General features: G+C 36.6%; 1 protein-coding gene across 4 annotated transcripts in view; it reads right to left on the bottom strand.

Annotated features, from left to right (window-relative positions):
- Nucleotides 1–22,285, bottom strand: part of ANKRD12 (ankyrin repeat domain 12) — a 114,609-nt gene that overhangs the window by 76,215 nt on the left and 16,109 nt on the right. For all 4 annotated transcript variants that reach the window (XR_010836734.1, XM_059041237.2, XM_067014573.1 and 1 more), the window contains exon 2: nucleotides 8,895–9,032. Coding sequence is in view for 3 of the 4 variants with exons in the window: in XM_059041237.2 (XP_058897220.1) it covers nucleotides 8,895–8,981 (87 nt within the window). In the remaining variant the exon portion in view is untranslated. The remainder of the gene's footprint in view (nucleotides 1–8,894; nucleotides 9,033–22,285) is intronic.

Here is a 22,285-nt window from a genome sequence, read left to right as displayed (position 1 = left end):
CATAGCTCTCTTGCATTTCTGCACATCTTGCAAGCAGAAGCACTAAATCCCTTTATTTTATCTTTTCAAGGATATCTGTATAGAGAATAGCCTTGGAAGACAGAGAAAGTGTCTCCCTCTGGAGCAAAGGGTAGATCAGACCTGTTCACTGTTCAGTATAATAAATAATTTCTCCCTTTAGGGCAAAGGTCAGGTAGATTTATTGCCCATTAAAAAGATTTGGGATTCCTCTCCTATAATACAATCCACTGTATATATGTAGTTGTCACCTGGCCTTCTTTGCATCCCTTTGTGAGAAACAGGGCTCAGAGAACAGGCACAAATGCTGATATATGGCTACTGCGATTGCTATGAGAAAAACCACTTTCCTCTCTATCTGACCCAGGAGTCTCATGTCTTCTGCCATAATCCATGAAACTAATTAGCTTGCAAGTAGGGTAAAACCTAAGATGCTTCATCTCAGACAAGGCAATTTCTATTTTCATTATTCTTATATACGTTTTCTAATTTTTCTGTAATGAACATTATTACATTACTTGAATAAAAGAAAAGTTCTCAGTTATCATGGGGATAGGAGATAATAAAGGTCTGAACTATACTGATGATGAAAAGGATAGCGCAGAGCTATTTAGATAGGCAGAGGATTAACATCCACTCTCACACTTTATGAATTTAATCCGGGTTTTAGCTTATCAGGAAAGGTTTGATGAAAGATTTTGTTTTACAAATTATAGATAATTTATAGCTAAAAATGTCAGTGGAAAATTTTTTTTTTTTTTTTTGCGGTATGCGGGCCTCTCACTGTTGTGGCCTCTCCCGTTGCGGAGCACAGGCTCCGGACGCGCAGGCCTAGCGGCCATGGCTCACGGGCTTAGTTGCTCCGCGGCATGTGGGATCTTCCCGGACCAGGGCACGAACCCGTGTCTCCTGCATCGTCAGGCGGATTCTCAACCACTGCGCCACCAGGGAAGCCCAGTGGAAAAAATTTTAAACTAAAACCAATGGGGAAAAAAATCCCACAGATTAGCAGTGAAAGGATAAAATATTTGAAGAATTTGGAGGAGACATTTTTGATGAAACCCTGACTATTGAAATATTTAATATGGTAATAAAAGCACTTTATATAAAAAGCATATTGCTATAGAATGGGATTATTATTTAAAATTATGGTCTATTTAAATGCATTTAAAAATTAAACTTTGGTTCAGGTTATTTTTTAATTTAGAATCTTATAACAGCAATGTCTGTGTCATATTAAGCTGTAAATACGGTCTGTATTTACATAAGAGAACAGCTATATATTCATTTTTAAAAATTTTATAGAAAGAAAAACTCAGAAGCTAGAGGTTGGCTTCAAGGACAATCACTGACCAAGAAAAGACAATCCTAAGAATATGTTTTACAAATAAATAAGTGAATAAAATGGTCATGCCGCCTTCTCTCCTCCCCTCTCTTCTAACTTTACTTTGTCCTAAGAAGCAGTAGTAACGTGGTCTATAAGCAAGAAATTTGGAATGGAAATTATGGCCCTTCCTCTCTTAAGGTGCAAATAAACAGTTCAAATATCTATTTAAAACTGAAGAAAATTATTTCTAACAGCAGCTTTGGATGTCAAGCTGCTCGGAAATCCCAAAGCATGGCAGTAAGCACCACCCATACTGCCTCAGAAGGGCTTTTGACCATTACCCAAACAGACGTGTGATCTTGAAAAAAAAAAAAAAACACTGAATGATTAAACTGAGACTGAAGACAGTTAAATATACCCCTTTAGGTAAGTCAACTGTTAATAATTAAGGAATTTAATAGTTTGTATTTATTCTTCCTATTTATTTTATAAATCTAATGATTAATAAGTATTCTTAACTTACTTAAGCAATATTTTTAATAGAAATACATTAGTAAAAAGTGTTTGCTTTTTGCTTGCCTCTATAGTTTTAAAAAATCACACTGTTATGAAGGCAATGGTCAGGACTACTGCATATTTAGTGGCAATCTTCAAAAAATAATACAAAGTACCTAGAAGAATAAAAGCTTCAACAACTTTAGCCTTATAAATTCAAATCCCCAAACATCAAGTAGCTCACATGTAATTTCACAAATGCAACCTTCACTACATTTAAACATTTAGAAATAAAAGTTATAATTCTTTCCTCAAATCTCACATTGTATTCTGTCCCCACAACTCTACTGAGGTCACCTTTACCTAGGTCACTATAAGGTATCTCTACTGACAATGGCCTGGTCTTTCCTATTAACTGCTGTGGCATTTGGCATACAGACCCCCTCTCCACTCTTCGCCATGTAACTTCTGCTTCTCTCTCTGTCCTCCTTGCTCCCCCTCTCCTGACTCCTCCTAAAATATCTGAATTCCTCAGGGTATGCTCTCCTCCATTCTTGCCCCACTCTCTTGGGGTGACATCTTGATACCTATATATCACTTTTCCACAAATCCTCATACATTTATTTCCAGTCTAGCTGTTCTGACCTCTAGACGCATATCTAACTAATACTGTCTAATTGATACTTCTGTTGGATGTTGCGATGACCAACTAAATTCAACAAATACAAACCAAACATTCTTCTTCAAACAACCTGTTCCTTTTCCTGAGTGCCCTTCGCAGGGAATAGTCCAATCAACCTCAGAGTGGACCCAGACAACTTTTTCTATACATACACAAGTTTCAGTAATTCAATATATTTTTTGTGTGTGGTACACGGGCCTCTCACTGTTGTGGCCTCTCCTATTGCAGAGCACAGGCTCCAGACGCACAGGCTCAGCGGCCATGGCTCACGGGCCCAGCCGCTCCGCGGTACATGGGATCTTCCTGGACCGGGGCATGAACCCATGTCCCCTGCATCAGCAGGCGGATTCTCAACCACTGAGCCACCAGGGAAGCCCCAATATCTTTTAGATCTGCCACTGCTATCCCCACAGCCACTGCCCACACTGCCTTCTGCTTGGATTTAAAAATAACACTCTAACTGGTTTCTGTCATGGCTCTTCCTTTCTGGCTCACTGGCTACAGGATAAATTTCAAGATCTTTAGCAAGGAACACAAGGCCATAATGAACCGGTCCCTGTCTAATGCTTATCTCCTACCCTCCATCCTTCACAGGCTACATCCTAACTCTGTATGCACTACTTTAACAGATTCTTGTCTTTTTTACATCTCCTGCTTAGTCTACTCTTTACTCCCATTTTCCTGCTAGTCACATACTTGAGAATCCAGATTAGGTATCTTTTCCACTGTGAGACAACCCCTGAACGCCCTAGAACTGACTGCTTCTCTCCTTTGCCCCATCATTGTACACTCAAATACTTTCATTAGTGTGAACAAAGTATGGTCCCTGAAACCATTTCAGGGGAAATGCAAAGTCAGAAATATGCTCACAATAACACTAAGATGTTAGTGTATCTTTCTCTCTCATTCTCTAAAGAATGTGTATTTGAGTCTTGAGATTACTTGACAAGAGATATCTGAACATCCGGATTGCAGAAGCAGATGAGAATCTGGCTATCTTTCTGTTAAGCCGCGCATTAAAGATATCTGCAAAACCAATGACACTCTTCTCACTGATACTGTCTTGGAATATACAGTTGTTTCACAAAAATATATTATTAACATGTAACAGTTATACTGTTTGTTTTTGTTTTTGTGGTACGTGGGCCACCCACTGCCGTGGTCTCTCCCATTGCAGAGCACAGGCTCCAGACACGCAGGTTCAGTGGCCATGGCTCACGGGCCCAGCCGCTCCGCAGCACGCGGGATCCTCCCGGACCGGGGCACGAACCCTCGCCCCCTGCATCGGCCAGCGGACTCCCAACCACTGCGCCACCAGGGAAGCCCCATGTTTTTTAAACCAATTCATAAATTTAAATTTTTTCTCAGTTTTAATTTCTGATTGTGTAAATGTCAACAGACATAACCACGTACAAAAAAGCCCTTTAGCCTCCTCAGTTATGCTAAAAAGTATCAAGTGGTCCTGAGAGCAAAACACTTCAGACACAGAGATAGAGCAATTACTTAAGAGTCTTCATAAAGATTTAGACCAAGCCTTAACCATTGTTTTTTTTTTTTTTTTGGCCGCACCGAATCTTAGTTCCCCAACCAGGGATGGAACACATGCCCCCTGCAGTGGAAGCGCAGAGTCTTAACCACTGGACCACCAGGGAAGTCCCACCAATCACTGTTTTATTTCAAGGGTCATGGGAGGGGCACACAACACAATAAGCATCCCATGAAAGGTTTGTTGAATAAAATGAATATATTAGTGAATTCACGCTCCTTAATATTTGGCACATTAAAACACATTTGGGGAAACTTCTGTCTATAGTAGAATGAAGATACTGGCAACTTATCTCTCCAAGAAACAACTATAAACCTGGACAAAATTGTCGAAAACCACCATTTCAAGGCTCTAGAAATTGAACAAAAACAACAAATTGAGAAGCATTTTCAACAAGAAAAACTGCTGAACTATGGATAAGAACAGTGATTGTCTTTGGCATTCTTGCCTCAGGTTGTTCTCATTTCCTGGCTAATGCTTAGTTTGCATGAAGTAGTTCCAGGGTGGGGCTGGCAATGAAAACCAGCATTTTTGCTACCAGAGAGTCAACCTGAATTGACACAGAAGGCCAAAACCCCACCACCCAGTCACTCCGCAAGCAGGGTAGGAAAGGAATGGAGTGGGAAAAAAAACCATAGTTCTATTAGCCTACGGCTGTGGTCCCACTGTGAGGGAGCAGTAGCCAGTAGACAAGCCAGAAATTTGTAACAGGGAGACTGCAGAAATCAGAGAGGGAGATTGCAGAAATCAGAGAGCCACGGGGGCACTAGATAACACAGCCACTCATCCCTGGCACTCATCCCTGGCAGACAGGGTAGTATGTGGGGAAGACCTGAGAAGGGCTAAGCTCTGCACAGACCCCTCACTGACAGGGAGACGTGTGTACACACTGGGGAGGTCTACAAGGGTCCAATCTCTCTAAACCATCCTTAGTCAGCAAGGAGCTTGCACACATGAGGGAACTCCTGGGTGAGCCTGAGAGAAAGTAAATGCTAGGGCTTACCTGAAAAATGCCCGAACATTGAGCACACTCCCCAACACACGTGTAAATCTATCAGTGGAAGGTGGAAGCCTTACTGGCTCATGGTAAGGCTTACTGGCTCATGCTTGAGCACAACGCCTGACCAACCAATGGTTGCTAACTAATCCATGTAGGTATGGGGCAACCTCTAGAAAGCAAGACTAAACAAACAAACAAACCCCCCAAAACCTAGACACCAGTGGTTGTGACAAAGTAAACACTGCAAAACCTGACATTTTACTAAAAGCAAACAAACAAAAAACTAGCAACAGTTACAACTCTTAGGTGGGAAATAATGAGAATCCAGAGCTGCTATAACATATGACCTAACTGTCCAGTTTTCAATAAAAATTAACGGCAGCTGGAAAAAGCAAGGAAAAAAGTATTCAAGAGAAACTTCTCTGAGTGGGCCAAGATAGGTTTGGCAAAGTCTATAAAGAGGAAGGAAGAGAGGAAGAGAGGGAGGGAGGGAGGGAGAAAACAATGTTTAAAGAATTAAAGTATGACAACAATGACTTAAACAGAGAATATGAATAAAGAACAATTACACAGAAATACTGGATTTGAAAAGTAAAAGGACTGAAAATGTGTTAGGTATGTTCAACAGCAGATGTGAGATGGCAAAAACAAACAAACAAAATCAGTAAATTCAACACCCCAAATTTCATGAAAACCATTAATCTACAGATCCAAGTAACTCAAAAAACCCCAGGTAGAATAACTGCAAAGGGATCCTAAACACATTACAGTCAAACAAAAGACAAAACAGCAATGAAAAAAAAAAAATTCATCACAATTAACAGCTGACTTCTCATCAGAAACACTTAAAGCAAGAAAGAAGTGGGATGACAATCTACTAAAAGGACAAGTCAAATAAGAATTCTACATCCAACAAAATAAAGGCAAACAGTCATGAATGACCACATACTGTAGAATTCCACTTATATGAAATATACAGAATAGGAAAACCTATAGAAACAGAAAGTAGATTTATTTGCTATCTAGGGCTGTGGGGTATGGGGACAGAATGGGGAGTGACTGCTAATGGGTACACAGGGCTTCTTTTTCATGTGAAAATGTCCTAAAATTGACAGAGGTGGTGATTGCATAGCTCTGTAAATATACTAAAAACTACCGTATTTTACATTTTAAATGAGTAAATTGTATGGTATGTGAATTATATCTCAAAAAACCTGTTTTTTAAAAATGGCAAAATCAAGATATTCTCAGATCAATGAACACTGAGAGAAATCACAGCTGAAGATCCATCTTAAATACTAAGGAAAATTCTTATAGACTGTAAGGAAATGACACTAGACAGTAACCTGAATTCACAGGAAGAAATTAAGAGTGCCAAAATTTGTAAATTCGTAGGTAAAAACAAAGAACTGTATAAATATATATTTCTCTTTAATTCTCTTATTTCTTTAAAAAATAAGACTGTATAAAACAATAATTGTTACATTCTGTTGAGTTAATAACAAATGTAGATATAATATATACTACACAGAGAACACAAAGGAAGGGAAGGTAATGGAGCTATACTGGAGCAAAGTTGCTGTATTATACTGGATTTAAGTCAATATTAACCTGTAGTAAATAGCACGCACATTATAATCCCTAGATATCTCAACATTTTAAGAATATAATTTAAGAAACATAGTTTAAAAAAATCATAGAAATTTAAATAGTACACTGAAAAATAGTTTTTTAAAAAAGGCAGCAAAGATGGGAGAGAAAAAAAGACCTGAAACATAAGAACAAAGAGCAAAATGGCAGATATAAATCTAACCTTATCAATAATTACATGAAATGAGAGTAGATTAAACACTGCAATCAAAAGCAAAGACTGCCAGTGCAATCAGGCAAGAAAAGGAAATAAAAGTATTCATACTGGAAAAGAAGTTATGTCTATAAGCAGATGACATAATCCCATATGTAGAAAATCCTAAGGAATCCACAAACTTTTAGAATAAATGAGTTCAGTAAGGTCACAGGATACAAGATCAGTATACAAAAATATATGCATTTCTATATACCAGCAGTGAAAAATCCTAAATGAAATTATCTACAATGGCATCCGAAAGAATAAAATATTAATAATTTAGCAATAAAAGTGCAAGATTTGTACACTGAAAACTACAAAGCATTGGTCAGGGAAATTGAAGATCTAAATAAATGGAGAGATATTCTGTGGTGATGGACTGGAAGACATGTTAAGATGACATACTACTCAAAGTGATCTACTGATTCAATAAAATCCCTATAAAAATTTCAGCAGGCTTTTTTTTGGTGGAAACTGACAAGCTAATCCTAAAATTTATATGGAAATGCAAATGACCCTAAATAGCCAAAAGAATTTTTGAAAAGAACAAAGTTGAAAACTTACATGTTCTGATTTTTTTTTTTTTTTTTTTTTTTTGGTGGTACGCGGGCCTCTCACTGTTGTGGCCTCTCCCATTGCGGAGCACAGGCTCTGGAAGCGCAGGCTCAGCAGCCATGGGTCACGGGCCTATCCGCTCCACGGCATGTGGGGTCTTGCCGGAACGTGGCACAAACCTGTGTCCCCTGCTTCAGTAGGCAGACTCGCAACCATTGCGCCACCAGTGAAGCCCCGTGTTCTGATTTTGAAAGCAGATTTGGGGTTGCTTGGACTTTGGGGTGGGAACAGGGACACACTGCAAATGGGCATTAAGGATCTTTTAACAATGATGGAAATGGTCTAAACTGTATTGTGATGATGGTTGCACAACTCTATAAACTTACTAAAAATCTCTGAATTTTACACTAAGTGGGTGAATTTTACAGCATATAAATTACACCTCAATAAAGCTGTTCAAAAAAGATTCGTACATGAATGTTCAGACTCTTTATTCATATTAGCCAAAAACTGGAAACATTTCAGATGTCCTTCAACAAGAAAATGGCTTACAGGAAGAAAAGAACTTAAAAGAAAAAAAAGAAAAATTCAAAGAAAGAAAAATTCAAAGATAATATGTGTAACTAGATAAACCAGAGACTAGGGATAGTGAGACCGCTTAGGAGACAACTACAGAAGTCTAAATAAAGGTTTTGAGGGTCTAAATTAAATAGTAATGAAGAAGGATAGATGTAAAAGGGCAGAATCATGGGTCACTGGCAATGACTAATAATAAACAACAAAAACGGTTAACATTTATTGAGCACTTACTATATACCAAGCATTGTATCAAGTACAATACTTAAGTCATTTCACTGTCACAATTCTATAAAGTACTGCTGTCCGCTGTTACAGAGAGATATACTGAGTTTGGAAAAGTTATGTAAATTTATCCGAAGTTATAGACGTGGAAAAGTGAACGGCTACTGTGTATGTGTGTTTCAGTACCAGGGGTCAGGGGGAAGAAATGACAAATGATTGTGAGGTCTTGGATCCCCAGCCTCATGATCATTTCTCAAGTAACTATGTGATTTTGGTAATTTTGTTATTTTAGCGAATGAAAAACAATCTCACTCCCAAGAGCTGGCATCCATACGGCTTTTTATTTTATGAGCCGTTACTAAAAATACGAAATCATGGGAATTCCCTGGTGGTCTAGTGATTAGGACTCTGAATGTTCACTGCTGAGGGCCAGGTTCAATCCCTGGGCAGGGAACTAAGATCCCACAGCCACTGAGTGTGGATAAAATAAAATAAAATAAAACAAAATAAATGTTACAATTAGAAAAGTTTTAAATAAATACATAAATAAATAAATAAATACTAAATCAGGAGTCTTTTTCACAATTTCCAAAGAGTCAACAAATCTTTAGCATAATCATATACCTTTCTTCCATATGGTTTTTCTACCATATTGCTGTCACTGTCAGAATTTTCACTCTGAACTGGTTTTGTGAACCCAGATTTGGGCATCTTATAGCTGTTCAACTAGCTTCTTCTTTTATCAGTCTTCTCATCCTGGATCTGCAAAGAATGGATATATAAGCGTTATTTGTATATGTATGCAATAAAATCTACTTAAAGTTTATGCACCACAATTAGTGCAATATGGTTTCTTCCATGTCTAAGATAATTTATTTTCTCCGAGAGGCTATCCTAGCCTAAAGTAAGTTTCATTTAACAATCTGAGCTTCTAATTAAAGTTCTCTTGCTCAAGTCCATTCAGCTTGTCACTGAAAAGAGAAATACTTTTATACTTCTCCCATCTTCTCTAGACTAGTATCTAACCTCCAGATTTTTGGGTAACCAGCAGCAGTCCAAGTGGAGGCAAAGTGTTTGCACCCTACCCAGCATGGCTTCAGTGGCAGGAGCTCCTAACAGAGTCTCTGGTAGTTCTGCACTGGTCTGGAAATTATTTCTAAAGACTCAACCAAGAACTTGATAGGTGTGATCAGTAATTTTACAACGAATTCTATTTTAAGTTAAATTAAGCCCTTACTACTTAAAATCCCCAGAGTGGTTTATTTTCATTCACTGAACCCCCAGACATCCCCAGGTATTCAGTCACTTTATCAACCTATTCACTGATTTAATCCTTATCATACTATACTATATAATTATCACTTTAAGTAACATTTTCTTTCCAACTTGTTTAGCCTTCTGTCTCCTCCTCCACAAGCTGATTTAATAGGTCAAAGAGCCTCTTAAAAGCTTTTTTTTTTTCTCTTCGAAGTTTTTGCTTGAGAGATCCAGAAAAAATTCCAAAATGTGGATTTTACATATAAAAGGGGTAGCCATGTGTCTAGACCTGTGTTGCTGTCTGATGACCTATTAGTCACACATGGTTGTTGAAAGATAAATTAATTAAAGTTGGTACCACACTACATAGTGCATCTGTGTAGTCTGCACTATTATCTACTCTACGACCGCAGAAAGCTCTACTGCACAGCACTGGGCTAGACTGAGGCTGCCGGCCAACAGGAACAGGACCTGGGCCACAACAAGAAGCACAATGACTGACAAGCCTAATTGTAACTACTTCCCGCTATAAATTTCCTATAAATGGGTATCACAGATATAAGTAAGCTACATTCTAGGACCTATATGGATTATTAAAACTCAGACATCCTGAACAGAAAATTAGTAAAATCTATACTCTTCAAATTGTTCTACTGGTGCTTTAAAATCTGTTTGGTTTCAATAGAAACAAAACCAAAAAACCCTTAAATGAACTGAGTTAATTGGTAAATTATTAAAACTAGTTTAAATTAATCTGAATATAGCCAAATTAGAGTATACTGCAACACAAAGAAACTGCCACAGTTCAAATCTTTCATTTTACAGAGGAGGAAACAAACTTGAAGAAATAAAGGAAAAATTTTGACACTACACAGAAGAGGCAAAGTTTCCCTTGGGGTCATTTAACTGTTTCTTCTATTACCATATAAACGGAATCATTTAAACTTACTACTGTCCTCAAAGCCAGCCCTATGCAAAGCTTACAGAGTTAGAGTTACAAGTCATATATAAAGAGAAAAATTCTGACTCAGAAGCAAAACCAAAGTGCTTAATATCAACAGGCATTAACCTAGGCGAGACTGTAAGATGAAGCAGTATCTCCTTTTGTAGACCAAGCAAAACAAGTCACTGGTGAATGAAAGAACTGTCATGAATATTTTTGGAGAAAATTAAACGGGGCAAAAATATTATATTAATAGACTATGTTTAAAGAGCTTGTATTATTTTTCAATAACTGTATTTGGAAAATTTTAACACTAACAAAACTCACAAATGGATTTTTAAAATATTACTTCAGTCAACAAAGTACTTAATAAATAATTAGGTTCTGGGCCCAAGATATATACTGTAATCCTTAGAACAATCAACGCACAAAGAGATGATCAAAATCACATTAGGTAAATTAAATTTGAATAATTAAAAATGTACAAATAACCCAACAGAAGGCAGAAAAAGAAATACTGAGGAATGAAAAACAGAAGGAACAAAATAATAATAAAATGATAGACCTAATCCAAACATAGCAATAATTATATAAAATGCAAATGTTAAACACACCAATTAAAAGACAGATTGTCAGAGGAGAGAAAAAAAATTACCAAACTATACACTAACAAGAAATTCACTTCAAATATAATGGTATGAGTAGGTTAAAAGTAAAAGAATGGAAAAACATATGCCATGCAAGCATAATCAAAGGAAAGCTGGAGTAACTGTTATTAATATCAGACAAAACAGATCTCAAAGCAAAGAGGATATTACATATTATATACTGATAAAAGGCCCAATTCACTAAACATGTATGTAATTAGCAACAGAGTTTCAAAGTACAGGAAGCAAAAACCAACAAAACTGACAGAAGAAATAAACAAATTGATAGTTACAGCCAGAGGCTTCAACTACTCTCTCAGTAAGACAGAAAATCAACAAGGATATAAAAGAACTAAAAAAATGCCATCAATTTGAATTGACTGGATCTAGTTGACATTTACAGAAAAATGTGCACAGCAAACAGAATACTCATTCTTTTCAAGGACACACATAATATTCACCAAGCTAGGCCACATCATGGATCATAAACAAACATTAATAAATTTAAAATTAAAATCATACAAAGTTTGTTCTCACATAACAAATTAAACCAGAATCAATTATAGAAAGATAACGTTAGAATATATCCAAATTAAAAAACAAAGAAAAATCAATGAGGCTAAAAACTGGTTTTCTAAAAAAAAAAAAAAAAAAAATCAATAAAATTTATAAACCTCTTAGCCACACCTATTAGAAATAAGACAGAACACATTACAAACTTTATACAAATAAATTCAACCAATTAAATGAAACATACAAATTCCTTGAAAGGCACACGCTACCAAAACTCACTGAAGAAAACAATCTCAATAATGCAATACTTATTAAAGAACTTGATCTCATATTTAGAAACAAAGAAAACCCAGATGGCATCAACGGTGAATTCTACAAAACACATATGCAGAAGAAATGTTACCCATTCTACACAAACTCTCCTGAAAAGGAAAGAGAACATATTTTATGAGGCCATCAATACCCTGATAGCAAAACAGAATAGTCTTTTACAAGAAAACTACAGACCAATATACCTCATAATCATATAACAAAATCATCAACAAAATATTAGTAAATCAAATCCATCTATATAAAAAAGGATAATACATCATGACCAAGTGGGATTTATACCAGAAACTTGAGGTCAGCATAATGTCTGAAAATCAATCTATGTAATTCACTGTATTAACAGACTAAGAGACATAAATAACCATTTCAACAGATATAGAAAAAGCATTTGATAAAATTTAATACCCGTGAATGACAAAACTCTCAGCAAACTAGTAATAGAACAGAACGTGAATGTTTTCTTGCTCTCCTACGGTCAACAATGAAGCAAGGATGTTCGCTCTCATCACTTTCCCCTCCCAGCTTTACTGAGGTATAACTGACAAACAAAAATTGTATATAGTTAAGGTGTACAATGTGCCAATTTGATAAATGGATACATTGTGAAAGGGTTAGCACAATCAAGTTAATTAAGTACCCATCTCCTCACATAGTTAGCATTTTGTGTGTGTGAGACTGCTTAAAATCTACTCTCAGCAAATTTAAAGTATACAATACAGTATTATCAACCACAGTCACCAGGCCATACACTAGGTCCCCAGAACTTACTTGTCTTATAACTGAAAGTTCATACCCTTTTACAGTATCTCCCCATCTCGCCTACTCCCAAGCCTCTGGTAACCACCACTCTTCTCCCTGCTTCTGTGAATTCAACATTTTTAGATTTCACATCTAAGTGAGACCACACAGCATTTATCTTTCCATCTGGCTTATTTCACTTATTTAGCATGTCCTCCAGGTTCAACCCTGTTGTGACAAATGGCAGGATATTCTTTTTTTTAATGGCTAATATCCCATTGTAAATGTATATACAGTTGACCCTTGAACACCACAGGTTTGAACTGTGAGGGTCCATTTGTATGTGGATTTTTTTTTTCTTTCTTTTTAAATTTATTTTTTGGCCACACTGCGGGGCTTATGGGATCTTAGTTCCCCGACCAGGGATTCAACGCAGGTCCGCTGCAGTGAAAGCACCCGAGTCCTAACCACTGGACTGCCAGGGAATTCCCAAGAATTTTTTTTTTTTTTTCAATAAATACATACTACATTACTACATGATCCGTGGTTGGTTGAATCCGAGGATGTGGAACTGCAGACACAGAGGGCCAAATGTAAAGTTTTATGCAGATTTTTCATTGCACACAGGATTGGCATCCCTAACACCCATATTGTTCAAGGGTCAACATTTTCTTTATTCATCCATCAACAGACACTGAGGTCGATTCTATACAGTGGCTATTGCAAACAATTGTGCAATGAACATGGGAGTACAGCTAATTCTAATTTCATTTCCTTTGGAGATATACCTGAAAGTGGGATTGTTGGGTCAGATGGCAGTTCTTTTAATTTTTGGAGGAACCTCCATACTGTTTTCCATAGTGGCTGTACCAATTTACATTCTTACCAACAGTGTGCAAGGGACCCTTTCTGCCACACCCTTACCAACTCTTACTATCGCCTGTCTTTTTGGTAACAGCCATCTTAAGAGGCATGAGGCATATCTCATTGTGGTTTTGATTTGCATTTCCCTTGTGATTAGTGATATTGTACAACCTTTTAATATATTTAGCTCTCTGTATGTCTTCTTTGGAAAAATGTTCAGGTCCTTTGCCCATTTTTTAGTCTTTTTTTTTTGCCATTGACTTGTATGGGTTCCATATATTTTTTGGATATTAACCCCTTATCAGATGTATGTTTTGCAAATATTTTTCTACCATTCCATAGGTTGCTTTTCATTTTGTTTCCTTTGCTGTGCAAAATATTTATTTGATGCAGTCCCACTTGTTTATTTTTATTTTTGTTGCCTGTGCTTTTGGTGTCATATCCATAAAATCACTGTTAAGACCAATGTCAAGGAGCTTTTCCCTATTTTTTTGGTAGGAATTTTATGGTTTCAGGACTTGCATTTAAGTTTTTAATCTATTTCAAGTCAATTTTTGTGTATGATGAGTCCAATTTCATTCTTTTGCATGTGGATATATACTTTTCCCAGCACCAATTACTGAAAAAACTATCCTTTCCCCATTTTGAATTCTTGTCAAAGATTAGTTGACTGTATATGCATGGGTTTATTTCTGGGTTATTCTGTTCCATTGGTCTCTCGTTTTATGCCAGTACCATACTGTTTTGATTACTATTGCTTTGTAGTATAGTTTGAAACCTGAAAGTGTGATGCCTCTAGCTTTGTTATTCTTTCTCAAGACTGCTTTGGCTATTCAAAGTCTTTTGTGGTTCCACATGAATTTTAGGATTGTTTTTCCTACTTCTGTGAAAAATACCATGAGAATTTTGATAGAGATTGCATTGAATTTGTAGACTGCTTTTGGTAGTATGGACATTTAACCCTTCCCGATCAACAAACACATTGGATATCTATTTATTCATGTCTTTAATTTCTTTCATCAACATCTCATACTTTTCAGTGTACAAATCTTCTACCTCCTTGGTTAAATTTATTCCTAGGTATTTCATTCTTTTTGATGCTATTATAAATGGGATTTTTTCTTTAATTTCTTTTTCAGAAAGTTCACTGTTAGTGTATATAAATGCAATTGCTTTTCATATGTTGATATCTGGCAACTTTACTGAATTTATTAGCTCAATTTTTTTGGTAGAGTCTCTATGGCTTTTTATCATGTTATTTACAGAGACAATTTAACTTCTTCCTTTTTGATTTGGATGTCTTTTCGTTTTCTCGTCTAACTGCTCTGGCTAGGACTTATAGTACTATATACTGAATAGAAGTGGTGAGAGTGGGCAAGCTTGTACTGTTCCTGATTTTAGAGGAAAAGCTAAGTTTCTCACTGTTGACTATGATGTTACCTGTGGGTCTGTTATATATGGCCTTTATTATATTACATTCCTTCTATATCTAACTTGTTAGGAGTTTTTATCATGAGAGGATGTTGAACTTTGTCAAAAGCCCTTTCTGCATCTATTGAGGTGACCACACCACTATTCAAAACTGTACTTACTGATGGCCCTTACTAGTTCAATAAGGCAAGAAATAAAAGGTATGTAGCTTAGAAAGGAAGAAGTAAAGCAGGTTTTATTTCCGGATGATATGATCACCAATGGAGACAAACGCAAGGTATCTATAAAGAGGCTACTAAAACTTATAAGTATAGAAAGGACAAAGGATATACAGTCAATACATGAAAATTTTGTTTCTATGTACTAGCAACAAAAAGTTGGGTACTGAAATTAAAACTCACAATAATATCAAAAATACTAAATTTTTAGGGATAAATATAACAAAAATTAAGACTACATAGTTACAAAAAACACTGCTGAAAGAAATTAAAGACCTAAATAAATGGATATACTATGTTTATATGGATTGGAAGACTCAATAAGAGATCAGTTCTCCCCAAATTGATTTATAAATTCAATGCGATCCTAGTCAAAATCTCAGGATGCTTTTTTAATAGAAACTGACAAACTGTTTCTAGAATGTATATGAAAATGCTAAGGACCTAAAAAAGTCCAAATAATTTTGGGAAAAAAACAAATTTATGGACTTACATTACTTGATTTCACTATAAAGATACAGTAAGCAAGACAGTGTTTACTGGTATAAAGATAGATTTACAGATTAATGGGACAGAATGCAAAGTCTAGTCTACAAATAGACTTGTACATATGTGTCCAACTAAGTTTCTAAAGTGCTGCCCATGCAGTTAACTGAGGAAAGGCGCATACTCCTTTCAACAAATGGTGTTGGAACAACTGTATCTCCGTATGCAGAAAAAAACAAAAAACCAAAACTTTGACTCTTACCGCACTCCATAGAGAAATATTACCTCAAAATGCATCATATATCTAAATGTATAAAGTGAAGTTATATTTTCTAGCAGCAAACATGGGAGAATATTGTAGTGATCTTGGGTTAGACAAAGATTTCTTAAATAGGCTATGAAAAACAGAAATTATAAAAGGAAAAATATGGGTAAGTGGGACTTCACAATGCAAACTCTTGCTCTTTAAATGACATTGTTAAGCAAATGAAATCAAGACATACAGGGAGAAAATACTTGCAAATTATGGCTTTGTAAAGGACTTATATCCAGAATATATAAATAAATCTTACAAATCTGTAAGAGGATAATCCAATTTTAAAAGGAACAAAAGATTTAAATAGTTCAACAAAGAATATTTAATTAATGGCAAATAAGCACAGAGGAAGATGCTCAACCTCCTTAGTCATCAGGAAAATAATAATGAGATGCCACTATACATCCATGAGAATGGCTAAAATTAAAGACAAGGAAGACCAAGTGTTGTTGAAGGTGTAGAGGAACTGGATCTCTCATATATCGCCAAGGGTTAGGAGGAAAGACAAAGTAGTACAGCCGCTTTAAAAGTGAGAATAGTTGGTGGTTATCTTCCCACGGCTACGAAGAATTATTCTCATCTTCCATCCTTTGTATGATAGTCTTGGTGACTACTACACTGCTTGTTTTTCAACCTCCTTGCCCTAAGACTGCACAGAGGCATCAATACTTGTTAAGAGCCAACCATCTGCAAGCTCTATGACAGACTTTGCTATCTAACAGCGAAAGGAAACAGTTAAAAGCTTTGATTCTGCCTTTTCAAAGGTGTTTCTTCCTTTACAATAAATATATTCTTGCTCCTTACAGATCAAGGACTCTATGTATTCATCTAACAGCAGCTCACTTCCAGATTTGACAGTTCATGAACGTATGCTATTATATTCAAGGTTTTTTCACTCGTCTTTAGCCACAGCAGTAAAATTTATCTTCTTCTAAAACAAAGTAACCCAGCAATCTCTTGGTTTTTTTGTTTTAAATGGCATTCCTGTTTGTGACCGTTCAAGGGATACTAAAAAAAATATTTTTTAATAGTATTGCTATCTGAATACTTTTGTTTGTAATGAAGGTAAAATATTCTAGTTGTTATTCAGAGGTACCAAGTTAGCATACACAGATACACCAAAAACTCTAGTGTATACCAAACGTAAAGTAGATAGCTAGTGGGAAGCAGCTGCATAGCACAGGGAGATCAGCTTGGTGCTTTGTGTCCACCTAGAGGGGTGGGATGGGGGGGTGGGAGGGAGACGCAAGAGGGAGGAGATATGGGGATGTATGTATATGTATAGCTGATTCACTTTGTTACACAGCCGAAACTAACAAGCAATTATACTCCAATAAAGATGTTAAAAAAACGCTAGTGTAAACTAAACATCATCTGGATGAAGAAGTTGCATATATGCCATTTATTTTTTTAGTATAAGCACGTTAGAATTAAAAACCAAAGTGTCTTTTTAAACACAGTCAAAATTACACCAAAAACTTACTAAATTTCTTTCATAGTGGGGAGTAATGGATGGGTGAATACTTCTGGTTGGTTAATATCATTATCTTAAACCATCTATATATTCAGTGTCGTCTTCTACTGTTCCTCCTTCCTACATGCATGCTACTCTCAAAAACACACTTAGAAATTTCACAGCTCTCTAATGGTCACAGAATCTGTACTTAATACCAGTTAACTCACATCATTTGATTATTAGTCAAAAAAATCGAACCCATAACAACTTAAACTTATCAAGTAAATAAACGTTAGTGGCCCCAGAAGTCCTCGATGATAAAAATTTTCCCACAGTGCTACACATTTAGTAGGCCTGAAACAGACTCAAGAATCTGTACTTTCAATAAATATCCCAGTGGTTTGTATCATTAGGAAAGCTTGAAAAACAAATTAAATGAGGGAGCACTTTTAACGATATAAAAGATCTCAAAAGAATTTGCTTAGGCTAATTTAAAATAGGGGATTTCCCCACCATATTAAACACAATGTGCATGTATGTGGGTGTGTGGGGTACCATCTAATTTTAAAATAAGCACATTTGGGCTTCCCTGGTGGCGCAGTGGTTGAGAGTCCGCCTGCCGACGCAGGGGACTCGGGTTCGTGCCCCGGTCTGGGAGGATACCACATGCCGCGGAGCGGCTGCGCCCATGAGCCATGGCCGCTGAGCCTGCGCGTCTGGAGCCTGTGCTCCGCAACGGGAGAGGCCACAACAGTGAGAGGCCCGTGTACCAATGAATAAATAAATAAATAAATTTAAAAAGCACATTAGGCAGCCTGATAGTCTCATTAAAAACAAAAAAGATTTTACTACCATTTCCTTTTTTCATAGGATAACTCTTTGGGAGACTATCTTAACTTACAATGAAATGGATTCTAAAGAGCATTCAAACACCGTTATCATATTTATTTAGTTTGTTCCTCTACTGACTGTTAGTTATGCCATAAACATTCCATAGCTTTCTTCTCCTAGATTTATCTGTTTCCATTTTTTTATGGCAAGTTTATAGAGCAACTATTAGTTTCTTGTCACTGCCTATGAATTATAACATTTAATACTGGCTTCTCTGGAAGTCTATTTTCTCCTCTAATCTAGACAGAAAAATTTTTTCTTAGTTATTGCCTTCTGTATGTTTTTAAGTTTGAAATAGTCTCAACAGAAGCTTAGAAACTATAGTTAATATTTGTCCTTCTTTTAGGTAAGTAGAAAATGACTTAAGTTTTACCCAGTTCTTTATGTTTAAATACAACTTTAAACAGTATTTTCTAAACTGATTTTTCAAAGCCTCCTTCACTGAGACCTCTAGAAACTGCTTTTGATGCTGGGGCAAGGGGTAAACATACAACTGGAAGAAAACTACTGTACCTCAAATCTCTTGACCTGTGTAAAGCGGTGAAAAAGATCTCACCATCCATTTACCTTATCAAATTCTTCTTTCTAGCAGGAAAAAAAAAATCGTTCTACAAGCAAATTCTCTTGGATTATACATGCATTTGCTTTAGCAAAAGAAGTCTGACCAATTCATTTTTGAGACACAATGAACCATTCATTTTGCGGGGACACAATGCATGCATGCCCAATTAAGTCCAGTTATTGGAAATCTGCCAAATACTACTGTTGATAAAAATGTATATCACGACTCACAATATAAAGTTTAACCAAACAAGTGTAACAAATTTAACAAAAAACAGCAGACTCAAACACAACTAACTCAAGATAAGAATGGTGACACACACAGATAAGCATCCTTCTTGAAAGCTGAGGTAACTGCAAAGATGCCAAGTTTTGCTTGCAGGTCAGACTTCTTAGTATAGTAACTAACTTGACTCTTCAGTAAACATTAATAAGTTGCTCTTTTTTTATTTATGAATTGCCCATTATTCTAAGGCTAACGATTTGGAGAAAATTTTTTCTTCTTAGCAGAGAGTACAAAATCACCCATAGGAAGAGGCCAAACTTTGTTAAGAAATAAACCCTGGGACCATGTCTGTGGAGAAAAACTACCCAACATGTCAAAAGGAGGGAGGGTTAAGGGAAAAAAAGAAGACAGAGAAGACTTGGTAGACTATAGGCAAGACAGGAATGAGAGAAAAACACCTCTAGTTGGCAGTACAGCTGGAGGAGAACTATGGAGAACAGAAACAGGTAACAGAATTTAAGAAGCTGTATGCTATGGTAAAAATCTATAGAAATGTTCCTCTAAGAATTAAAGAAAAGTCTGTATTTTGAGATCACTTCATAGTCTTTCAGTCTTCAGTGAGCACTAGACCCTCAGGATCAATGCTTTAAACACTACATTATTCTGTTTGCACTAGTCACTCTATCTTCCAACTATAAGTCTGATTTGAAAATTCTTCGTAGGGGGATTGCAATCCACTAATTTTCTGTCTTTCGCTTCCATCTACAAAACAAGAAGGGATCAAACTCCAAGTGTGCCAACAAGTCTTTCCCAACTAAGCGATCAGATATACTCGGCTTTACCACAGCTCTGGAGTTACTTGGCAATGAGTACTCCTCCTTTAAGAATGCATTTTGGGCTTCCCTGGTGGTGCAGTGGTTGAGAATCCGCCTGCTGATGCAGGAGACACGGGTTCGTGCCCTGGTCCGGGAAGATCCCACATGCCGCGGAGCAACTAAGCCCGTGAGCCATGGCCGCTGAGCCTAAGAATGCATTTTTACCACGGTAGTGGGGGCAGGAAGAGAGATAACTTTCCTACGACTGAGCTACAATAAGCAGAAGTTAAAAAAAAAAAATCAGAAAACAAAGCAAAACAAAACCCCCAAGAGAAAACAAGCAGAACAGTCACTGACACCAAAACTTCGTAATGGATAAATACAGACTATACAGATTAAAAAATTAAAATCTAACTGAAATATAACACAGATGCAACAAACTGACAGTTTATCAAATGCTTTCTTTCCCTCACTTCAACCCTAAGTAGGCTTTTAAGTTAAAGTTAAAGATGATCAATCTGTGTTGGCATTATTTGTACCTTTGATTAGGTGTGCTCCTTGATTGACATTACTTTTTCTACAACATTTCAATTTACTCAAAATATGCTGTTCTTTTAGGCTCATGCCACTTGGTAATTCAAACTTGCTTGATTATCAGAAGCAAAGCAGAACACTTTTTTAAAGATACAGACTCTAGCTTCATCTTTAGAGCTACTGAATCACAATACCTCAGAGGGGAGATAAACACCACTTTTTTTAAATGTACAGGGACTTCCCTGATGGCGCAGTGGTTAAGAATCTGCCTGCCAATGCAAGGCACATGGGTTCAATCCCTAGTCCAGGAAGATTCTACATGCCACAGAGCAACAAATGCCATGTGCCACAACTACCAAGCATGCACTCGAGACCGCGAGCCACCAATACAGAGCCCACGTGCCACAACTACTGAAGCCCATGCGCCTAGAGCCCATTCTCTGCAACAAGAGAAACCACCGCAATGAGAAGCCTGTGCACAATGAAGAGTAGCCCCTGCTCGCTGCAACTAGAGAAAGCCCATGCACAGCAACAAAAACCCAATGCAGCCAAAAATAAGTAAGTAAATAAAATAATTTTTAAAAATAAATAAATAATAAATACAATGTACAATCAAGTATACATTTTATGCCTGTATTTTCTTTATGAATCCTTTCTCCTTTTAGGCTTACACCATCTCAACTCCAATATCAGAAAATATATTCTTTTATTCCCTTTAATTCCTTTTTAAACATTTAACTCTTCCTATCTATCTGTAATAATGTTTTTTAAAAAAAATTTTATTGGAGTATAGTTGATTTACAATGTTGTGTTAGTTTCAGGTGTACAGCAGAGTGAATCAGTTATACATATACATATATCCAATTTTTTTTTTTTTTTTTTTTTTTTTTTTTTGCAGTACGCGGGCCTCTCACTATTGTGGCCTCTCCCACTGCGGAGCACAGGCTCCAGATGCGCAGGCTCAGCGGCCATGGCTCACGGGCCCAGCCGCCCCGTGGCATGTGGGATACTCCCGGACCGGGGCACGAACCTGTGCCCCCTGCATGGAAGCCCCAATCTTTTTTTTTTTTAGATTCTTTTCCCATATAGGCCATTACAGGGTATTGAGTAGAGTTCCCTGTGCTGTACAGGTTCTTTTTTTGTTGTTGTTGTTAATTTATTTTGGCTGTGCTGGGTCTTAGTTGCAGCAAACGGGATCTTCAGTTGCAGCATCCAGGATCTAGTTCCCTGATCAGGGATCGACCTCAGGCCCCCTACATTGAGAGCGTGGAGTCTTAGCCACTGGATCACCAGGGAAGTCCCTGTAATGCTAGTTTTTAATAACAATCTTATTCCTTTATATACCCAAATCTGTTTCTGTGCTTTCTCGTCTGTTTCACTACTCTGTCTTTCATCTTTCTTCTTCAAAATTATCTTGCCAGTTCTCACCAAACGAATTTTAGATTTGACAAGTTAAAAATGTTGGCACCTGGGTCAAAGAAATAAACATAAAAATCAAACTACAGAAATACTAAGAAAAAAATCTTTAAAATAGGGTAAATCTTCCTAAAACATAATATAAAAGCTAAAAGTCATTTTTTAGAAGTCCTAAATAAAAATTTTCAACTAGAAATGCAAGTGTCATAAACAGGAATCAGATGACAAGTGAAAACATTTGCAACACATATGATAAAGAACTAGCAGTCAAAGAGTTAAAAACAAATCAATAAAAAAATGAGAATATGACTTGAGGAGGCAGTTCTAAGAACAAGAAATACAAATGTTGAGTAAACATATAGAAGTATTCAAA

Source organism: Kogia breviceps, chromosome 15 (genome assembly GCF_026419965.1).
Source record: "Kogia breviceps isolate mKogBre1 chromosome 15, mKogBre1 haplotype 1, whole genome shotgun sequence".
NCBI classification, from domain to species: Eukaryota; Metazoa; Chordata; class Mammalia; order Artiodactyla; family Physeteridae; genus Kogia; species Kogia breviceps.
This window is presented reverse-complemented; position numbering and strand designations above follow the sequence as displayed.